This window comes from Mustela lutreola, chromosome 9, assembly GCF_030435805.1.
Source record: "Mustela lutreola isolate mMusLut2 chromosome 9, mMusLut2.pri, whole genome shotgun sequence".
NCBI classification, from domain to species: Eukaryota; Metazoa; Chordata; class Mammalia; order Carnivora; family Mustelidae; genus Mustela; species Mustela lutreola.
In genome coordinates this window covers 14,734,760-14,755,725 of record NC_081298.1, presented here as the reverse complement: position 1 = coordinate 14,755,725, position 20,966 = coordinate 14,734,760, and the positions used below count along the sequence as shown (strand labels likewise).

The window sequence follows — 20,966 nt, the reverse complement described above, 5'->3', positions numbered from 1 at the left end:
TATTTATGACGGAATGGGGGAAAAAAGGAAGGGGCTTGGAGGAAGGAGGTGTGGGTTCAAAACCTTGTCTCTAGAGCGTGGCCTGGGACCTTGGGAGAAGCGTTTAAACCCCTGAAGTCTGGTTCATCAGGCATATACAGTTGATGGTAACAGTAACTCCCTATTCCTGGGAAGATCGTCAGACTCCCTGAGACGGTGAGCGCGGAGCCTGGCACACAGGTACCTCCAAGAGAGCGCTGATCTGGAAAAGAGGAGGAAAAAAAAAAAAAAAAAAAAAAAGAGGAAGAAGAAAAGAAGAGAAAAGAGGAAAAAAAAAGTCGCTTGAGATTGTTAGGTGTTTCACTTTCGTGGGCCTCGGTTTCTTGCGTCAAATGGGTTCATTTATCAATAATTGCTTTTTCTATAGCCCCCCCCCCCCCCCCCCCCCCGCCCCGTATGTGCTGTGTGTGACTACACTAGACCTCTGTCGTGAATCCTTAAACGGGGATCTGCGCTCTGATCTGGCTGCCCCAGGGCGAACCACTTAATCCCCAAGCTCTATTTGCCTCCCTGTGGGCCCCGTCCTTCCTTCCCCGGAGGCATGACAGGGAGACCCAGGAATCCTGGACCAAGCCCTGGCCGCCAGCAACCTTGCGCTCAGGCCCCAGCGGGGAGGAGGGAAGGGAGGAGCGGACAAGGGTCCGGCTGCAGCTGGTCGAGCTGCGCCAGGCCTGGAAGCTGCTCAGGTTCCTGGTTCCCATCGGGGCCAAGAGTGACACCTGATCCCCAAGGATTGTGAAATGGTCTGAGGTGGCAGCCCGCCCGCGGTGGCCCCTGAGCCCCCTCCCGCCGCGGGCGCGGCACCACCCCTACCCCACGCCCCGCCTCTCCAGCGTGTGGTTAAATCCCCGCATCCCCCCGGCGGCTCACACCTGCACCCCGCCCCGGCGCAGCACCATGCCCGCCTGCCGCCCGGGTCCCCTCGCCGTCGTCCTCCTCCTCGGCCTGCTGCTGCTCGGCCTCCCCCGGGTCCCAGGTGAGCGGGGCGGGGACAGCCCTGGGGCCCAGAGGGGCCGTTCCAGGAGCACCAGCCAGGACTGGGCCCAGCCGAGGCGCACGTAGGCTCTCTGGGAGCTGAAGAAATGGGGATTCCTGGGGCGGAAGTGGGGAGACACATGAAGACTAAAATTTGAGGATTGCCCGGGTCCTGAAGGTGGTGACCCTTGGAGCTTGGGGTGTGGGGTCCAGTGTGCTGGAGGGGGGGAAGCCCACTGTGAAATTTGGGGCCGAGGCTCTGTGCTAAACGTGGCCGGTGGGGGAACCCCCTGCTTAGACGTCGGAAGCTCCTGGATGTTCAGCTGTGCCGGGGGTCCCTAAAGATTGAGGGTGCCAACGATGAGGGTTCGGTACCCCCCACCCCGTACTTCCAAGTATCGGGGCCTGGCCTGGAGGTGGGGCCTCTGAAGGCTCTAAGAGGGACGCCTAGGGCCAGAGACTGAGAATCCCTTGGAACTTGAGATCTGCAGCCCTGGGCGCAGGAGGTGGGCTCCCTCTGAGACGGGGGCTCCGCGTCCACTGACCGTGCGCCTCCCAGGCGGAGAAGCGGAGAAGCCCGGCGTGTGCCCCCAGCTACAGGCCGACCTAAACTGCACGCAGGAGTGCCTCTCTGACGCCCAATGCGCCGACAACCTCAAGTGCTGCCAGGCCGGCTGCGCCACCATCTGCCACCTGCCCAACGGTAACCCGGGGCGCCCGGGGAAGGGCAGGGAAGGGCGGGGTGGGCTGGAGGAGGCAGAGCTTCCGGATCCGGGAAGAGGGCCCCCACTCCAGGGACCCCTGCAGAGTCGAGACGGATGGAACCAGGTGCTCTCGTGCTTCCTCGGGCCCAGGGAGACAAAGGCGTCTCTGAAGCTCAGCGGGAGGTGGAGGGGTGCGGGGGGGGGGAGGGGGTCCCCCACCCCTGGCTGGATCCCATTCCCTGGTGCGTGACGGGCTTCCGGGCAAGCAGCAGCTGGGACGATGTTCCCGGTGTTCCCGGAGGTCAAGACACCCGGTTCACAGATTCCTCCCCTGCGGGTTGGAGCCTCGGGAAGTCCGGGACTGGCCAGCGGGCTGGGTCGCAAGACCTGGGGCGCCCAGCCCTCTTGGAGTCCCTCCCCTGGGGCGTCCTTCAGCTCTGGGGGAAGCACTTGGAGCGCCCGGCCTAGCAAGACTCCCCGGATTCCTCTGTCCAGACGGAAAGAGGCTTTACACGTTAAGAGGAGCGCCCAGCCCATCCCGAAGATGTGGTTGTGAGTGTCAGACAGGAAGGCTCTTGCCCAAGGTCACACTGTCACTCCCTGGTTGGGGAGGAGTCACAGCGCGGGCTTCAACTTTTGCCCCTTCTGGAAGGCTGGTTTGAAGGAAATCAGGACTCATTCTTGAGCACCCCTCCTCTCTTCCTGTGTTTAAAACAAGCTCTAACACTCTAAAGATTGAGAGAGAGAACTATGGAAAGAGCTGGGGATCCACAGAAGGTCCTTACTAGAGCTCACTGTCTCCCCTGGGGTTATGGGGACGCTCATCAGAGCAGGGAGTGGCATTAGACAAGATGAAATCCAAGCTTCTCATTTTTCACAGGGAAGAACTGAGGACTAGAAGCAGGGATATATGACCTGGGGCACCAGGCTGTGGTGATTGCTGGTCTTCAGCCAGAACACAGTCCCAGGATTCTCCCTCTCCGTTATTTCTCCCCAGATGCCAGTAGGGGCTGGGGTGGTTTGTAATTAGAGACCTCAGACATAGGTAGAGGGAGGACTGGCCCATGAAGGGCAACTACTGGGTCTGGAGCCTTCTAATCTGGAGCAGGGAGAGAAGGATCAGGAGACGTGAGGATTGAGATGGAAAGAGAGGGGCAGACAGACAGACAGATGAGTAAGGTGGAGGGGGACAGAAGGCATGCCTACTTGTAGGTGCAGTCTTTGCTGGTTTTTTTGTTTGTTTGTTTCTTTGTTTTGTCTCAGATGGACCGAGTGAGGCAGGAAGAGGGATGGGGTCAGATGGCCTCCTGAACTAGAATCTCAGAGCTGCCCATCTGCTGGCTGTGTGATCCTTAACAAGTTGCTTTACATCTCTGAGCCTCTGCTTTCTCATCATCAGAATGGGAATGATAATCCCAAATTTTGTGGGACTGACATGGGGCTAAATGAAGTAACACACAGAAAATGTCTCTGTAGAGAGCAGATCCTCTCTCCGCAGGGGCGTGTTTTGTTAGTAAAAGGTTCCTGATTCCCCTTTGTCCTAGGGAACCCCAGTGACCAGACCTGCCCTTTTCAAGGGAATGGATTTCTCTGTGCTGGGAAAGAAACCACTCCTGTCTTGTTGAGCTAATCAGCCAGTTCTGTGCCTGTGATTGACCTTGGGTTGGGCTTACTCTTGGGGTTCTTGGGAATTGAGCCCAGTTCCCTTCTCCTTGATCCAGGAAGTGGAGCAGAGGTTGTGTGAGTGTGTGTGTGAGTGTGTGTGTGCAAACCCAGTCCAGAGACTGGGTTCAGGTCTTGGTTTTTGTTCTTCCAGCAGCATGGTATTGGGTAGTTGCAAAATCAAGGATGGAGGGAACAGGAGAAGGAGGGGTTTGCAGGTGGCCTCCCCAGGTACCCCCGGGATCAAGGCTGACAGGCAGCTGTCCTGTTTGTGACACAGGGGTAAGGCAGCGTTGTGGACAAGCACTCATCTCCCGGCATCCTCTCTGCCCACTTCCCGTTGCTCCTTTTTCTCCCCAGAAAAGCAGGGTTCCTGCCCCAAGGTGAACACTGACTTCCCCCAGCTCGGCCTTTGCCAGGACCAGTGCCAGGTGGACAGCCAGTGTCCTGGCCTGTTGAAATGCTGCTACAATGGTTGTGGGAAGGTGTCCTGTGTCACTCCTGTCTTCTGAGGTAGGTGGGGGTGGGGGACAAGAAGGGGAGGGAGAGAGCACTGCTGTCTAGCTGTAAAGGTGGTTGAAAAGGAGGGCCTGGGCAAGCACACTGCTCTCCACTCTCTGCCCATTTCTTTGCTTTCATGCACTCGACAAGTCTCTGCTGAGCGGTGCCCGGCCCTGGGTACTGAGGATGATACATGAGCGAGCGAATCAGACAAACATTTCTCTCTGATGCGGTTTACAGGCCAACGGAAGAAAAATACATAAGCGAGTGGATTCTGTAGAATGTTCGAAGGAGAAAAGTGCCGTGGGGAAAAAGGAAACAGAACAGGGATGGGCGTGCTGGGGTAAGGGTGGGGCAGAGTGGGCAGGAAGCAGGGCTGCTTTTTTTTTTTTTTTTTTTAACACGGACATTCAGGGAAGGTCCCACCCAGAAGGCAGCATTTGAACACAGACTTGCCAAAACTTGAAGCTATGAGGATCTCAGGGAGGGGTGGGGTGGGTGGAGGGTGGTGGTGTTAACGGAGAGGGGCAGCAGGTACAAAATCAGGAGTGTCCCTGGGGTTTCAGGAAAAGCCAGGAGCCTGGAAGGGAGCAAAGAGAACACAGGAAGAGCAAGGTCAGGGGTAAAGGGAGCAGCTCCTCAGGGGCCTGATAGGTTGCTACAGGACTTTGGTCTTGACCTGGGGATGTTGCCTCTGTGGAAATGGACATGCTCTTGCTTAGATCAGAAAAGGATTGCTCAGGCTGCTGGCTGGAGAGTAGACTGCAGAGGGGGCAGAAGCAGGAGACCGGCGGGAGGCTCCTGTGAGAGGCCAGCCCGGATAGGACAGACCCGGGGAGCTAAGTGGCTGGGTTTGGGACATAATGTGAAGGTGGATGGGACAGTCTTCGCTGATGAATGACATTATTCATGGGACAGTATTTGCTGATGAACTGGGCTGCATGGAAAGAGATTTACTCTGTTTCCGTAGCATGCACCTAGAAAGTCAGCGGTGGGAGGAGCATCTGTGTCCTGAGAGAGGGGACAGTGGACAGGACCTGGAGGGGATGGGGAAGTGGCAAGCTCTTTAAACGTGGCCAATGGGAGGCCAAAGACTGATCTTTAGTTTCGCCAAAAGCTTGGCTTTTCAGGATGCACGCACGTGGCGGGCATCAAATGTGTATTCGAAGTGTGACAAGCACTCGCTCCGGGGCAGGTGGGGGCTGTGTTTGATCACCTCTGGTGGCTCGGACTGTGCAAGGAAAGGATGGTGGAGCGTCTCTCTCCCCTACTTACAGCTAAAAATAAAACAATACTAAGTCCTAGAGAAAGTGTGATTAAGTAAAGAAATACAAGGCCCAAAGCACGTTTGGTTGGCCCAAACTGGGAGATCCAGCGCTGTGCCAGATGCTGGGACGGAAGGTGACCACGGCCCTTCCTCACAGAGCAGCCCGTGGCCGAGGCGGACGGATGGACAGACACCCCCAGTGCCTGTCCTCAGTGCTGTGGTGAGGGAAGGGCTGAGTGCTGTGGGAGCAGAGGAGGAAGGCCTCCCGGGGACGGGGTGGGGGGTGTGTGGAATGGTAGAGACAGCAGGCTTTGCAGAGGGATGACCGTGGGTCCGTCCTCAAAGATGGCCCGAAGGTCAGTAGTGGGGTGACGTATAGGAGGAGAAGGAACCTGGAGGCACCCTGTGGTTGAAATCTCATTGTTGATGGGGGACTAGCTCGAGATGCTCTCAGCCCAGGGACTGACGGGTCATGGGTGGGACCGAGTATTGCACAGATGAGAAGACTGAGGCCACCGAGAGGGGAGGATCTGCCCAAGGCCTCATGGTTGCTATTTCGAGGGGTCCTTCCAGTGCCTGAGCGGGAACCACAGTCTCCCAAGGGCTCAGAGCTCTCCAGTGATGCCAGCCATCTCTTGCCTCTAAGGGATAGGGGCATGGCTGGACTTCGTGGCCAGGAAGACCCAGGTTCAGATTTCAGCTCTGACATTTAACTAGTTTTTACCTCCCTGAGCTGCCACTGTTATGCTTCTAAAATGGGATCACTAGGATCTCCTTGACCAGCTAATTCCAGCTTAACCTAAAGAAGGGAGGCAGGTGGAACTTCCTGGTGGTTGAGGGACTTGCAAGGAGGACAAATGACCATGGTCCCCCAGGAAGGCCGCTGCGGTCGGTTGAGACACGGTTACCCAGGTATGTCCCAGGATGGCCTGAAGCATAGGAGGTGAGTCTAGGACCCGCAGAGCCACGCAGGCCGAGCCCCCCAGCCTCAGGAAGGCAAGGCTTTGCTGTGCGTGTAGTGGAAAGGGAGACTAGGGGAGCTCTGGTCCAGAATTTAAGCTCCAGGTCCTCTTGGCTGGTATTTTGGATATTGTCGTTGATGTGTCATTATGATTTTCTTCCTCCAGCTCCGGCCACCACAGCCTAAGGAGTGGGGGAGCGGATGTTTCTGCCCGGCCCTGCCTGGCTCCAGCCAACTACCCTCCCCTCTTTTTGGCCTCTGCACTCTCTCCAGGACTGAGCATTGCTTTTTCCTTTTCCAACCAATAAAGTGACCACTTCCAGCACAGGGTGTGAGGCATGGCCTCTATTCTTAATCATTCTGTCCAGGGCTCCCCTGACTCTGGGCTGAGGAGGGGTGTCGGGGGTGGGGGACGACTAGGTCATCAGGGCATGAAGTCCAGAGCCAGATCAACTCTGAAACATCGAACATACATTCAGGGCTTGGCTTGTGTAGTAGCACTTTCCCCAAGAGGCTGGGGGGTATCTCTCCCCAGGAGGGAGACAGAAGAGAGAACAGGCTCACAGACAGGATAGAATCGGTTCCGAAGTCACTTCCATTCATTACTGGGAGCTTGAGAACAGCAAGTCTGGGTGCTGGACCCAGGGCTGGGAGACTTGTTTGTGAGATCTCCCCGAGCCACAGCAACCCTCGGTGTGGCTGATGACTGTCCCAAGTTCTAGACTAGGAGTCTGCCAGGTGACTTGTTTGCAGTTAAGTGGGTAGAAAGTAACAAAGCTGGGGTCTTTTCATTGGTTGTTGGTTTTGTTTTGCTTTGCTTTTTTCAAGATTTTATTTATCTGTTTGAGAGAGAGCACGCGTTGGGGGAGGTAGGGGCAGAGGGAGAGGGAAAACAGACTCCCCACTGAACAGAGAACCTGACACCGGGCTTCATCCCGGGTCGCCAAGATCATGACCTGAGCTAGACACAGATGCTTCATCAATGAACCACCCAGGTGCCCCTGGTTGTTGGGCTTTATCTTTACTTATTTATTTTTTAATATTTCATTTGTTTGTTTGTTTAGAGTTGTTTGGGGGAGGGGCAGAGAGAGAGGGAGAGAGAGAATCCCAAGCAGACTCCTGGCTGAGAGCAGAGACCAACAGGGGGCTCCATCTCACGGCCCTGAGATCATGACTTGAGCCGAAACCAACAGTCAACAGTTTTTAAATCAAACTGTTATTTTATAGAAATAATGCAGTCACGTGGACCAAAATTCAAAAAGTTAAACACACACACACACAATGGAAAGGGTCCTTCAAGCTTGACCTCCTCCCGCCAGCTGCTAACTGTTTTCTACGAGTGAAACCAAATCTACCAGTTTCTTGTGTGGTCTCTCCGAGACCTAACTCAGGTCTCAGTCCTCACGTCTCTCTCTCTCTTACTCTTCTCCTGTTTCCCCGTTCTCCCTTTCTATATTCTCTCTCTTCCCCTTGTTCTCTCTCTCTCCCTCTATCCTCCCCTGTTCCGCCATCGCCTCTTCTTCTGGCCCTCCTCCGGGCCCCTCTCTCTGTATCCCCTTCGCTCAATGTTCCTCTGCCCATCCCAGGAGAGCTTTCCCCTCCTTCTCTGCTCTACCCACTCTGGAATATGAGAGATCAGGGCAGCTTGAGGGCCATGATCTGGAGACAGAAAACCTTGGTGGCTGGGTGTCTCATCTTCTTGTGGGTCCCTGCTCCAGGCCGGGAGCCAGGCAGGACCCCAAGTCTTCTCCACCCCGCCCCTGGCCCCAGGAATGCAAGGTGAATGAGTCTCCCAGATGCAAGTGAGGGTGCTCAGGGCATAAGGCTTCCTCTTGGCGATAGATGGCAGTGTAGCTTTCTCTATCTTTTCCCTTTTCTGACGTCTCTCCCTGTCCGTGCTTGGGTCCCCCAGTCCTTGCAGGCAGCAGCAAAGGCATTTAGCTCTTAGGGACCAAATGTGTGGCTGCCACTTCTTCCACTCTTTCCTCATCTTCCCCAGGTTTGCCCTCGGAGAGAACCCTGGGCAGGGCTCTGTCTAACTCACGCAGGGTATGCCTTTTGGAGGCACGCCATCATTCCTCAACCATTACCCACCCTGCAAACCTTGAGCACTCAGGCTGCTCCTCTCCTTACCCTCTAGGCAGCTGCTACCGGCTATCCCCTGAGCAGGGCTAGCAGGTGAATTTGTACTCCCAGTTTAACTCTAGAAACAAAGTGCCAGCAGAGGAATAGCAGACGTGGTGGTGGAGGTTTTACTGCATGAGAAGGCTGCCAAGGACCACCCTGAGTAGGGGTCGGAGGGAGACGAGCCCTTGGACCCTCCACCAGAACCCTGAGAGGGGGCAGATTTTTTCAAGGTAGCCCTGCCCCAGCAGTGTCCCGGGGAAGAGGAAGTGAGGAGAACCACGGGTGGTGGTTACCAAGGGTCCCAGTGATGAACAGGAAGAATCTGCTGGAAAAGGAGTGTTGAGGGGTGGAGTGGGTCAGGTGAGAAAATGGATGGGTTTGGGGTGCCTGGGTGGCTCAGTGGGCTAAGCCTCTGCTTTTGGCTCAGATCATGATCTCAAAGTCCTGGAATCGAGCCCCCCCCCCCCCCCCGCCCCGCATCAAGCTCTCTGCTCAGCAGGGAGCCTGCTTCCCCCTCTCTCTGCGTGCCTCTCTGCCTACTTGTGTCTCTGTCAAATAAATAAATAAAATCTTAAAAAAAAAAAAAAAGAAAATGGATGGGTTTGGAGGAGTGCCCTGCTGAGGACATTTCTTTGATCCTCTTTGATTTCTGCTGGTGGCTGCTGTAGGTTAGGGACTCTGGGAGTCTTCGCTGGAGGAGTCGGAAAATGAAGGAATGAAGGAAGGGACTGCTCTGGACTGGACCCTTCCTCCCCATTCCCAGGTCTTGATGGGCTGTGTGTTGTGTAGCCAGACCACAGCAATGCTTAATTCTGGCTGGGGAGTGGCTCCCAGGCCCAGGAATCCTGAGAGAGTGCTGGCTCCAGATGGGAGTGTCACTGTTGTGGCACATCCCAGAGTCCCTAGGTCCTGCTACTGCTCTGGAGTTCAGGGCAGGGTTCCCTCCTGCATTTACTCTCCCATCTCCAACAGTACGTGGCTTTGCTGATGCATCTATGCCCCGTACTCCAGTCCAGAGGGCTGTGTGCGGTAACACCCAAGTGGAAACAAGCCTCTGTTTTGCAGGCAAGTGCAAGTTTGGGGTTGGGAGGATACTAGGAAGTTACATTAAAGAAGTTCTAAAGACAGACCAGTAGAGAGCAGCCCTGCCTAAGAAATAGCATAAGCAGAGGCATTCACTCATTCAGTAAATATTTATTGAGCACCTACTATGTGTTCTGTTGTAGGTGGCAGGTATTTGGGTGTGTGTGTGTGTGTGTGCGCGTGCGCGCGTATGTGTGCATGAGTGTGTATCAGTGTGTGTAATGGGGGGGGAGTCAATAGATCAATGAACCCACACATGTGTACTATGGCAGGTGGTAACATAAAGATGGGTGAGAGGACCAGCGAGTCCAGGGGGGTGGGGTGGAGGTGGGGTAGTTACTTCACAGACAATGTTCATTAGGCATCATCCAAGTACTGAGTGAAGGAGGCCATGAACCCTGTGACAATCCATGGGAAGAACTGTCCAGACACAGGAAACTTCCAGTCCTAAGAACCTGATGTCAGAGTGTGCCCCGAGTATTCGAGGATCCTCTGGGGGACTAACGTGGTTGAAGTAAGCGAGCCATCAGGGTCACGAGGGGAGATGAGCTCAGAGAGGTGGTGCACACACAGAGTATGGAGGGCGCTGTGGTCACTGCAAAGACCTTACCTTTTATTCTAGGGAATTTAGGAGCCACGGAAGGGGTTTGAGCAGAGATGCACTGTGATCTGAATTGTGTTTGAAAGGAAAAGTGAACTGGGGGAAATCGGATGGGGAGAGGGACCATGAGAGACTGTGGACTCTGAGAAAAAAACTGAGGTTTTTGGAGGGGAGGGGCGGGTGGGGGATGGAGGAGCCTGGTGGTGGGTATTAAGGAGGGCACGTATTGCATGGAGCACTGGGTGTGGTGCATAAACAATGAATCTTGGGACACTGAAAAAAATAAAAATTTTTAAAAAGAGGGAAAATATCTTTCTGGTTGTTATGTTAAGAATAGACTCTAGGGGGCGATGTAGGAGCAGGGAGAGCAGTTACACTACCCTCGCGGTCTCTGTAGGATCCTAGCGGCTGGGACATCTACGCTAGTGCCAGCCAGACCTGGCCTGTTGGGGTGAGCTCATGACACACAAAGATGGGAATTAGCAAGACAGGAAACAACATGTGTTGGAGGGGATGTGGAGAGAGGGGAACCCTCTTACACTGTTGGTGGGAATGCAAGTAGGTGTAGCCACTTTGGAGAACAGTGTGGGAGATTCCTCAAGAAATTAAAAATAGAACTTCCCTATGACCCTGCAATTGCACTACTGCAAAAATAATGAATATTGTTATGCTGAAAATAAAAAAACAAAAACAAAAACAAAAAAAGATGGGACACCCCCCTGGCCCTGAGGGCTGCTCTGTCCCCAGTGTTTGTGCCCTTCACACTATAAACACCCCTCTGGAAATTTTTCACAGGATGAACAATCTGAAACCCGTGTGTTTCTTTTTCTTTTCTTTTCTTTTCTTTTCTTTTCTTTTCTTTTCTTTTCTTTTCTTTTCTTTCTTTCTTTTTTTTAAATATCTTTTCAGCGTAACAGTATTCATTGTTTTCTGCACCACACCCAGTGCTCCATGCAATCCGTGCTCTCCCTAATACCCACCACCTGGCTCCCCCAACATCCCACCCCCCGCCCCTTCAAAACCCTCAGGTTGTTTTTCAGAGTCCATAGTCTCTCATGGTTCACCTTCCCTTCCAATTTCCCTCAACTCTTTCTCCTCTCCATCTCCCCATGTCCTCCACGTTATTTGTTATGCTCAACAAATAAGTGAAACCATATGATAATTGACTCTCTCTGCTTGACTTATTTCACTCAGCATAATCTCTTCCAGTTCCATCCATGTTGCTACAAAAGTTGGGTATTCATCCTTTCTGATGGAGGCATAATAGTCCATAGTGTATATGGACCACATCTTCCTTATCCATTCGTCCGTTGAAGGGCATCTTGGTTCTTTCCACAGTTTGGCGACTGTGGCCATTGCTGCTGTAAACATGGGGGTACAGATGGCCCTTCTTTTCACGACATCTGTATCTTTGAGGTAAATAGCCAGTAGTGCAATTGCAGGGTCATAGGGAAGCTCTATTTTTAATTTCATGAGGAATCTCCACACTGTTCTCCAAAGTGGCTGCACCAACTTGCATACCCACCAACAGTGTAAGAGGGTTCCCTTTCTCCACATCCCCTCCAACACATGTTTGCTGTCTTGCTAATTTTGGCCATTCTAACTGGTGTAAGGTGATATCTCAATGTGGTTTTAATTTGAATCTCCCTGATGGCTAGTGATGATGAACATTTTTTCATGTGTCTGATAGCCATTTGTATGTCTTCATTGGAGAAGTGTCTGTTCATATCTTCTGCCCATTTTTTAAAAAGATTTTATTTATTTATTTGACAGAGAGAGATCACAAGTAGGCAGAGAGGCAGGCAGAGAGAGAGGAGGAGGAAGCAGGCTCCCTGCTGAGCAGAGCCTGATGCGGGGCTCGATCCCAGAACCCTGAGATCATGACCTGAGCCGAAAGCAGCGGCCCAACCCACTGAGCCACCCAGACGCCTACTTCTGCCCATTTTTTGATATGATTATTTGTTTTGTGTGTGTTGAGTTTGAGAAGTTCTTTATAGATCCTGGATATCAACCTTTGTCTGTACTGTTGTGTTTCTTATGCGTTAGGTAGGGATAGTTTTAGGATTATGGGCAGGATCTTGGCACTAGGGGAAGAGGCAATGGAAGGCAGCTGCCATCAGTCTGAAAACAAGAGCTCACGAATGGGAGGCTGGCGATTTCCAGTCAGTAGGCAGGGCTCCCCCTGGCCCACAGGACCCATTTGAGCCAAACTCCAGGTAGCAATCTACACAGACTCCTGGGTAGGTAGGTGCCTGGGCTGGCTGAGAGATTTGGAGCACAGAAGCCTCTCCATTGGCTTATTCATGATGTCTCATGTAGAACTCAAAACTGCTTTGAGGGGCTCCAGGGGGGCTCAGTAGGTTAGGCATCTGCCTTTGGGTCAGGTCCTGATCTTGGGGTCCTGGGATTGAGGTCCTCCCCCAGTGGGGAGTCTACTTCTCTCTCTCCATCTGCCTCTCCCTCCTGCTTGTGCTGACTCTATCCCTCTCAAATAAATTTTTTAAAAATGCTTTGAAATGACATAAATCTCTCGACATATTCATATGCCAGTGAGGTGCACCACACAATCGTAGGACAGTTCTCCAACTTTCTTGGGGAGTTCCTGTTCCCTACGGTTCTTTTTGTCACTTTGGCCTGTGGTTTCATGGGACACTGTATCCCACCCTCTTGGTAGCTATGATGTAGTTGAGGGTTATTTCTCTTTGTCTTTTTTTTTTCTTTTTTAGGCTTTATTGTATTCTTTTCTTTCAACTTTTACTTTTGACATAATTTCAGACTCATGGTTGTAAGCTTAGTGTCGAGATTTCCTACATACTCTATGTCTATCCATTGCATGCTTACGTTTTACAGTTTTTTCCTTTAGTTTTATTTAAAGATTTATTTATTTATTTGACAGAGAGAGAGAGAGAGAGAGAGAGATCACAAGTAGGCAGAGAGGCAGGCAGAGAGAGAGGGGGAAGCAGGCTCCCCACTGAGCAGAGAGCTTGATGCGGGGCTGGATCCCAGGACTCTGAGATTATGACTTGAGCTGAAGGCAGAGGCTCAACCCACTGAGCCACCCAGGTACCCTGTACCACATTTTTTTTTTCATTTCTTTCCCTCTCTCCACACCTTCCACCACATAGTATATTTCTCTGTAGCACATGAGAGTAAGTTGTAGACATCTTAAATACTTCAGTCAATTTACTAAAAATAAAGGCATTCTCTTAGGTAACCATAGGACCATAATAATCAAATTCAGGAAATTAACATTGATATGATATTACTATCTAATCAACAGACAGGACTGGCTACATAATTTAGGGGGCTTGGTCCTCACAGCTGGGGAAAATGTGCCACTAAAGGTCCTCACATATAATGCTTTTTCTTTTCTTGTAGAGTCTCTCTCTAGACTTGTCATAGTGCTTCTTATTTATTACTCAATTTCACTCTCCCTTGGGCAGGAAGATACTTTGGGGGCAGTGAAAACTTTCAGAGGTGCCCAAGGTCCCTGCTCCGATACTTTGCCCTGTGTCCTCGAGCATTCCACTTGATGCTTGGCTCTAGTTCCATGCCCCAGCCATGGGTGGGGAAATCAGTTTCCTCTTTCTACAGTTCCCACACTCTAACCATGGGTGGGTGATCTCCAAGGGATTTCAGTCTCTGTACTTGGTACATGGATTGGAAAGCGTGAGAGGTTAGCCCCTTCCAAGTGGCCTCCTAGATGCACCGTGGTGCAAACAGAGACATTGGCTGCCATAGCCTTCCCCAAAATGTCACAGGGTGTGCACACCTAACTCTCACCCCCTTGTACCCATTTCCATGCCCCCACAGGGGAGGTGAAGGCAATGACACACCTTGGGCCTCCCCACTAAGTGACTCAATTGCCACCCCAGCTGTAGGGTGTCAGGGTCAAGGGGGTGAAGGTGGAAATGGGGTTACTGGGCAGAGCCAGAGTGCCAGGAGACCGAGAGTTGGCTGCTAAGAATCTGTCCGGGGAAGTTAGCAAGTGGTGGGATGGCTTTTGTGCCAAGGCTGCATGTCCCCACAGTATCCTATATTCTCCTAATGGTCTTCACCTACAAAGAACAAATTCAAAAGTAAAAATCCTGAGAATATCAAGTCAATGACCACAGATCACTAACCTCAGGTGCAGGGTCCTCCCGAGTACAGGGCCCAATGTGGCTTAGTTGCATACCCATGAAGTCTGTCTCTAGAACTTACCCAGAATTCACCAGATGTTTCAATAATGTCCTTTAGAGGAAAAGAAAATTCTGGATCCTGCATGGAATTCAATTGTCTTTAATCTTCTTTAATCCAGAAAAATTCCTTGATTTTTTTTTTTTTAATCTTTTGTGACATTGACATTTTGGAACACCACAGGCCAGTTATTTTACAGAATGTCCCTCAATCAAGCTTATCTGATACTTTCTCATGATCAGATTCATGCTAGGTATTTTTGGTTTTGGCAGCAATACTACTGAAGAGACAGAGTGTTCTTTGCAGTGTACCATCAGATGGTACATGATGTTGATTTGTTCTGTTAAGAGTGATGATGTTAACTTTGATTACTTGAGTAAGGTTGTGTCTGCCAGGATTCTCCACAATCAAATTCCTATTCCCCCCTTGTAAGGAATAAGCATCCATCAGAATATGCTTTGTAGCTCTGTAAATATCCTTTTGCTTCTCAAAATTTTATTTATTAGTTTTAACATCCGTTGATGATTCTGCCAGTTTCAGTGATCATTGAATGGTTGCCAAACAATGGTTCTTCTCTTTCTATCCCTTACTGAGCTCCTTTGGGCTTCCCATCTCTCCAGTGTGAGGGTTGAATATTGTGGTCTAGCTATGGTCCTGAGCCCAGGGACAGGCTAGGGGTAGGGAGTAAACTTTCTTGGCATTTTGGGGATCTCTCCTCTGAGTTTTGGTTAAGTGTTCTATGCTGGGGTTTAGTCCTGGTATTTAATGGAGTATCCTATTCCTAAGAGGGGTTTATCCACATGTTGGGACAGAACTTGGGCATCTGTTTACTCTACAAAATCTCTCCACAGTAGTCATATGCTCATCCGTGCATCAAAAGAGAAAAGCACAAGGTGCCTTTGTACGTTGGGCCCTTTATGAATAGCTCAAATAGGGAAGAGGAGATTTCTCAAGGGCTTTCACTCAATCTCCTTCCTCCGGCCCCATCTCCCAATCCTTTGTCTCTAGTTTGAGCCTATTGCTTGGGGGTGATGCACTCCCAGCTGTCACATTCTTTGTCCTGCTCTGCCTTTCTCCCAGCTCAACAGATAAGTGGTTATCCCTGCTGGTTTTGGCCATTTCTACTGTGTCCTACTGGAGCAGATGGAGGCTTTTACTCTTTTTTTTTTAAATTTTTTTATTTTTTTATAAACATATATTTTTATCCCCAGGGGTACAGGTCTGTGAATCGCCAGGTTTACTCACCTCACAGCACTCACCATAGCACATACCCTCCCCAATGTCCATAACCCCACCACCCTCTCCCTACCCGCCTCCCCCCAGCAACCCTGTTTGTTTTGTGAGATTAAGAGTCTCTAATGGTTTGTCTCCCTCCTGATCCCATCTTGTTTCATTTATTCTTTTCCTACCTCCCAAACACCCTACATTGTATCTCCATTTCCTCATATCAGGGAGATCACATGATAGTTGTCCCTCTCTGATTGACTTATTTTGCTAAGCATAATACCCTCTAGTTCCATCCACATCGTCACAAATGGCAAGATTTCGTTTCTTTTGGTGGATGCATAGTATTCCATTGTGTATATATACCACACCTTCTTTATCCATTCATTTGTTGAAGGACATCTAGGTTCTTTCCATAGTTTGGCTATTGTGGACATTGCTTCTATAAACATTCAGGTGCACATGCCCCTTTGGATCACTATGTTTGTATCTTTAGGGTAACTACCCAGTAGTGCAATTGCTGGGTCATAGGGTAGCTCTATTTTCAACTTTTTGAGGAACTTCCATGCTGTTTTCCAGAGTGGTTGCACCAGCTTGCATTCCCACCAACAGTGTAGGAGGGTTCCCCTTTCTCCGCATCCTCGCCAGCATCTGTCATTTCCTGACATTAATTTTAGCCATTCTGGCTGGTGTGAGTTGGTATCTCATTGTGGTTTTGATTTGTATTTCCCTGATGCTCAGTGATGTGGAGAACGTTTCATGTGTCTGTTGGCCATCTGGATGTCTTCTTTGCAGAAATGTCTGTTCATGTCCTCTGCCCATTTCTTGATTGGATTATTTGTTCTTTGGGTGTTGAGTTTGATAAGCTCTTCATAGATTTTGGATACTAACCCTTTATCTGATATGTCGTTTGCAAATATCTTTTCCCATTCTGTCAGTTGTCTTTTGGTTTTGTTAACTGTTTCCTTTGCTGTGAAAAAGCTTTTGATCTTGATGAAGTCCCAAGAGTTCATTTTTGCCCTTACTTCCCTTGCCTTTGGCAATGTTCCTAGGAAGAAATTGCTGTGGCTGAAGTCGAAGAGGTTGTTGCCTGTGTTTTTCTCAAGAATTTTGATAGATTCCTTTCTCACATTGAGGTCCTTCATCCATTTTGAGTCTATTTTCATGTGTGGTGTAAGGAAATGGTCCAGTTTCATTTTTCTGCATGTGGCTGCCCAATTTTCCCAACATCATTTGTTGAAGAGTCTGTCTTTTTTCCATTGGACATTCTTTCCTGCTTTGTCAAAGATTAGTTGGCCATAGAGTTGAGGGTCTATTTCTGGGCTCGCTATTCTGTTCCATTGATCTATGTGTCTGTTTTTGTGTGACTGTTGTTTATTATGTTATGTTAGTTACCATACAGTATTTCATTAGTGGAGTCAGACTTTGATTCAAACACCAGCTTCATTCCTTGCCAGTCTGCTATTTGGGGCAAGTCATTTATCTTCCTGACCTTCAACTTTCTCATTTGTAAGATACAGTTATTAATAGAATCTTCCTCTTCAGGATGTTGAGGACATTAAATGAGATAATGTATGCAAGGCACTAAGGTTGCTTCCTGGCACATCATAAGTGTTTCCTAAGTGGTAATTATTAAAATTTCAATGAAAGGTATTATGTATCAAAATGCTTTAAAAATGCATGTCCTCTTTGATCCAGAAATTCTACTTCTTAGAATTTCTCACAACTAAACAATCTGAAATGTTTCACAGTGATTTTTATCTTTGCAACATTACTTATTATATTGAAAAACCATAAAAAATCTTAACATTCAATCATAGCTTGCTTTTTTTTGTCATTAAAAAAAATGATTTATTTGTTTTAGAGAGAGTGTGTGGGGGGAGGGGCAAAGGGTGAGGAAGAGAATTTCAAGCAGATTCCCCAATGAGTGCAGAGCCTGACTTAGCCTGACTCATGACCCTGAGATCATGACCTGAGAGAAATCAAGAGTTGGGTACTTAATTGACTGAGCCACCAAGGCACCGCTTGAATGTCATTTTTAAACTACTCATCCTTCCTTACCCAGAAACTTCCTTATTGTTGGACATCTGGTCATGTGAGATAATATATTTCACATTTAAAAGTAAATTGGGGTTTCTTTTTACTTGTTTTTATATATTTTTTAATTTAATTTTTTTCATTGTTCCAAGATTCATTGTTTATGTACAATACCCAGTGCTCCATGCAATACATGCCCTCCTTAATACCTGCCACCAGGCTCACCCACCACCCACCCCCTTCCCCTCTAAAACCCTCAGTTTGTTTCTCAGAGTTCACGGTCTCTTATGGTTCATCACACCCCCCACACACAATTTCCCCCAATTCACTTTTCCTTTCCTTCTCCTAATGTCCTCCATGTTATTCCTTATGTTCCACAAGTAAGTGAAACCATATGATAATTAACTTTCTCTGCTTGACTTATTTCACTCAGCATAATCTCCTCCAGTCCCATCCATGCTGATACAAAAGTTGTGTATTCATCCATCCTGATAGAGGCATAATGCTCCATTGTATATATGGACCATATCTTCTTTATCCATTAATCTGTTGAAGGGCATCTTGACTCTTTCCACAGTTTGACAATTGTGATCATTGCTACTATAAACATTGGGGTATATGTGGCCCTTCTTTTCATTACATCTATATCTTTGGGGTAAATACCCGGTAGTGTAATGGCAGGGTGATAGGGAAGCTCTATTTTTAATTTCTTAAGGAATCTCCACACTGTTTTCCAAAGTGGCCTTACCAACCTCAACATCATACAGGAATCCATCAAAATCCTAGAGGAGAACATAGGCAGTAACCACTTCAACATCGGCCACAGCAACTTCTTTCAACACATTTCCAAAGGCAAAGGAAGCAAAAGCGAAGGTAAACTTTTGATACTTCATCAAGATCAAAAGCTTCTGCACAGCAAAGGAAATGGTCGACTAAACAAAGAGGCAACCCATGGAATGGGAGAAGATATTTGCAAAGGACAGTACAGACAAAGGGCTGATATCCAAGATCTATAAAGAACTCCTCAAACTTAACACCCAAAAAACAGTTGATCAAGTCAAAAAATGGGCAGAAGACATGAACAGGCACTTCTCCAAAGAAGACATACAATGGCTAACAGACACATGAAAAAATCTTCATCATCATTAGCCATCAGGGAGATTCAAATCCAAACCACATTGAGAGGGCGCCTGGGTGGCTCAGTGGGTTAAGCCGCTGCCTTCGGCTCAGGTCATGATCTCAGGGTTCTGGGATCGAGTCCCGCATTGGGCTCTCTGCTCAGCAGGGAGCCTGCTTCCTCCTCTCTCTCTCTGCCTGCCTCTCTGCCTACTTGTGATCTCTCTCTGTCAAATAAAGAAATAAAATCTTAAAAAAAAAATTAAAAAAAAAAAAAAACAAACCACATTGAGATACCATCTTACATCAGATAGAATGGCCAAAATTAACAAGACAAGAATCAACAAGTGTTGGAGAGGATGTGGAACAGCTTGCTTTAAAAAAATATAATCTATCCATACAAGAAAAGCTCTGTGCCCTTTAGGAATTATGTTGCAGAATATTTTTTTATTATGTTATGTTAGTCACTGTACAGTATACCATAAGGTTTTTAAGGTTTTATTTATTCATTTGAGAGAGGGAGAGAGGCAGAGAGAAGCAGAAAAAGAGGGAGAAGCAGGATCCCTGATGAACCAGCCAGGAGCCTGATGTGGGACTCAATCCCAAGACCTGATGTTCCATGATTTATTGTTTGCATATAACACCCAGTGCTCCATGCTGCAGAATATTTGATGATATGAGAAAATATTCACCCAAAACTATTAACTGATAAAAACAGATTATAAATCTGCATTAATATGTGCTCCTAAATTATTCTCTATTATTCTTCACAGAAAGTTTCTTTTCTTTTTTTTTTTTTAAGATTTTTATTTATTTATTTATTTTTATTGAGAGAGAGAGAGAGAGAGAGCATGAGAGGGGAGAAGTTCAGAGAGAGAAGCAGACTCCCCGTGGAGCTAGGAGCCAGATGCAGGAGTCAATCCTGGAACTCTGGGATCATGATCTGAGCTGAAGGCAGTTGCTTAACCAACTGAGCCTCCCAGGTACCCAAAAAGTTTCTTTTTAAAGGCCTTGAGAATCTTGCTACTGCCCGCAGGGGCATTTGGAAGACCTTCCTCCATCATAGTGAATTAAGAAATTTTTTAAAAGGTTTATTTACTTATTTAAGTAATCTCTACACCCAATGTGGGGGGTTAAACTTGAAAGTTCCACACTCCTCTGACTGAGCCAGGCAAGCACCTCAGAATTAAGAAATTTAATTATACCCTCAATATCATGTCAAAGGATTATTCCCAGGCTCCATGCAGCTTATTTGGCATCCAGTGGACTGGTTTTTTTATTTCTGGCAATTTTTGTTTATCTTTCCATTTAAGCAACTTTTATAACACAACATCTCTCAGAACCTAGAGTTGATGTTGTAGGACCATTTGGGTATTTGTACTCACAGGGATCAGGCACTATGAGCCTTGAGCTTTCCATCTGTGAACAAATATCAGGGAAGAAAAGTGGGGAAGGGAAAAAGAACTGAGACTTCTAGCAGTCACTGTCATCAAGTTACTCCCTGGGCAGACAGACTTCCAACATGGCCCCAAACATTCCTCACCTCTTGGTATAAATGCCCTTGCACACTTCCTTCCTGAAGTGTGGGCTGGACCAAGTGACTTCCTTTTATTTTTATTATTTTTTTAAGGATTTTATTTATTTATTTGACAGACAGAGATCACAAGTAGGCAGAGAGAGAGGAAGAGAAGCAGACTCCCTGCTGAGCAGAGAGCCCGACAAGGGGCTCGATCCCAGGACCCTGAGATCACGACCTGAGCCGAAGGCAGAGGCCTCAACCCACTGAGCCACCCAAGTGCCCCAAGTGACTTCCTTTTAATGAGTAGTGATGTAATGGAAAGTGATGGGGTGGAGGAGGAGAGTGGGATGTGTCTGTTGTCTTGGCAGCAAACCCTTTGAACAAAAGTTGTGGCTGAAAATCAGCCCCTTGATGGAATTTCTGAGATCTATAAAAAAGTGTAGCATAGCAGTTATGATCATGGACTTGGAAATGGACCAGTCTGGGCTCCATGTCCAGCTCTGTGACTTTCCAAAAGTGGGCCTTGGAAACCTTACTGTGGAAACAGTAATGGAAATCAGTTAATGTTATCTGTGTTTCTCCATATACAACAGCTTCTTTTTTAAAAATTTCACTTTCCATAGTTTGGCAACCGTGGCCATTGCTGCTATAAACATTGGGGTACAGAAGCAGAGAGAGTCAATTATCATATGGTTTCATTTATTTGTGGAGCATAATAAATATCATGGAGGACAAGGGGTGTTAGAGAGGAGAAGGGAGTTGGGGTAAATTGGAAGGGGAGGTGAATCATGAGAGACTATAGACTCTGAAAAACAATCTGAGGGGATTGAAGTGGCGGGGGTGTGGGAGGTTGGGGTACCAGGTGGTAGGTATTATAGAGGGCATGGATTGCATGGAGCACTGGGTGTGGTGAAAAAATAATGAATACTGTTTTTCTGAAAATAAATAAATTAGAAAAAAAATTTCACTTT

The 20,966-nt window shown here is 48.4% G+C and overlaps 1 protein-coding gene across 1 annotated transcript; it reads left to right on the top strand.

Annotated features, from left to right (window-relative positions):
- The first annotated feature begins 855 nt into the window (after positions 1 to 855).
- Positions 856 to 6,434, top strand: WFDC2 (WAP four-disulfide core domain 2). Its single transcript, XM_059133160.1, has 4 exons — positions 856 to 1,015; positions 1,574 to 1,717; positions 3,741 to 3,893; positions 6,276 to 6,434. The coding sequence occupies exons 1-3, from the start codon at positions 937 to 939 to the stop codon at positions 3,890 to 3,892; spliced, it is 375 nt and encodes a 124-aa protein (XP_058989143.1). The 5' UTR covers positions 856 to 936; the 3' UTR covers position 3,893; positions 6,276 to 6,434.
- Positions 6,435 to 20,966: the final 14,532 nt, after the last annotated feature.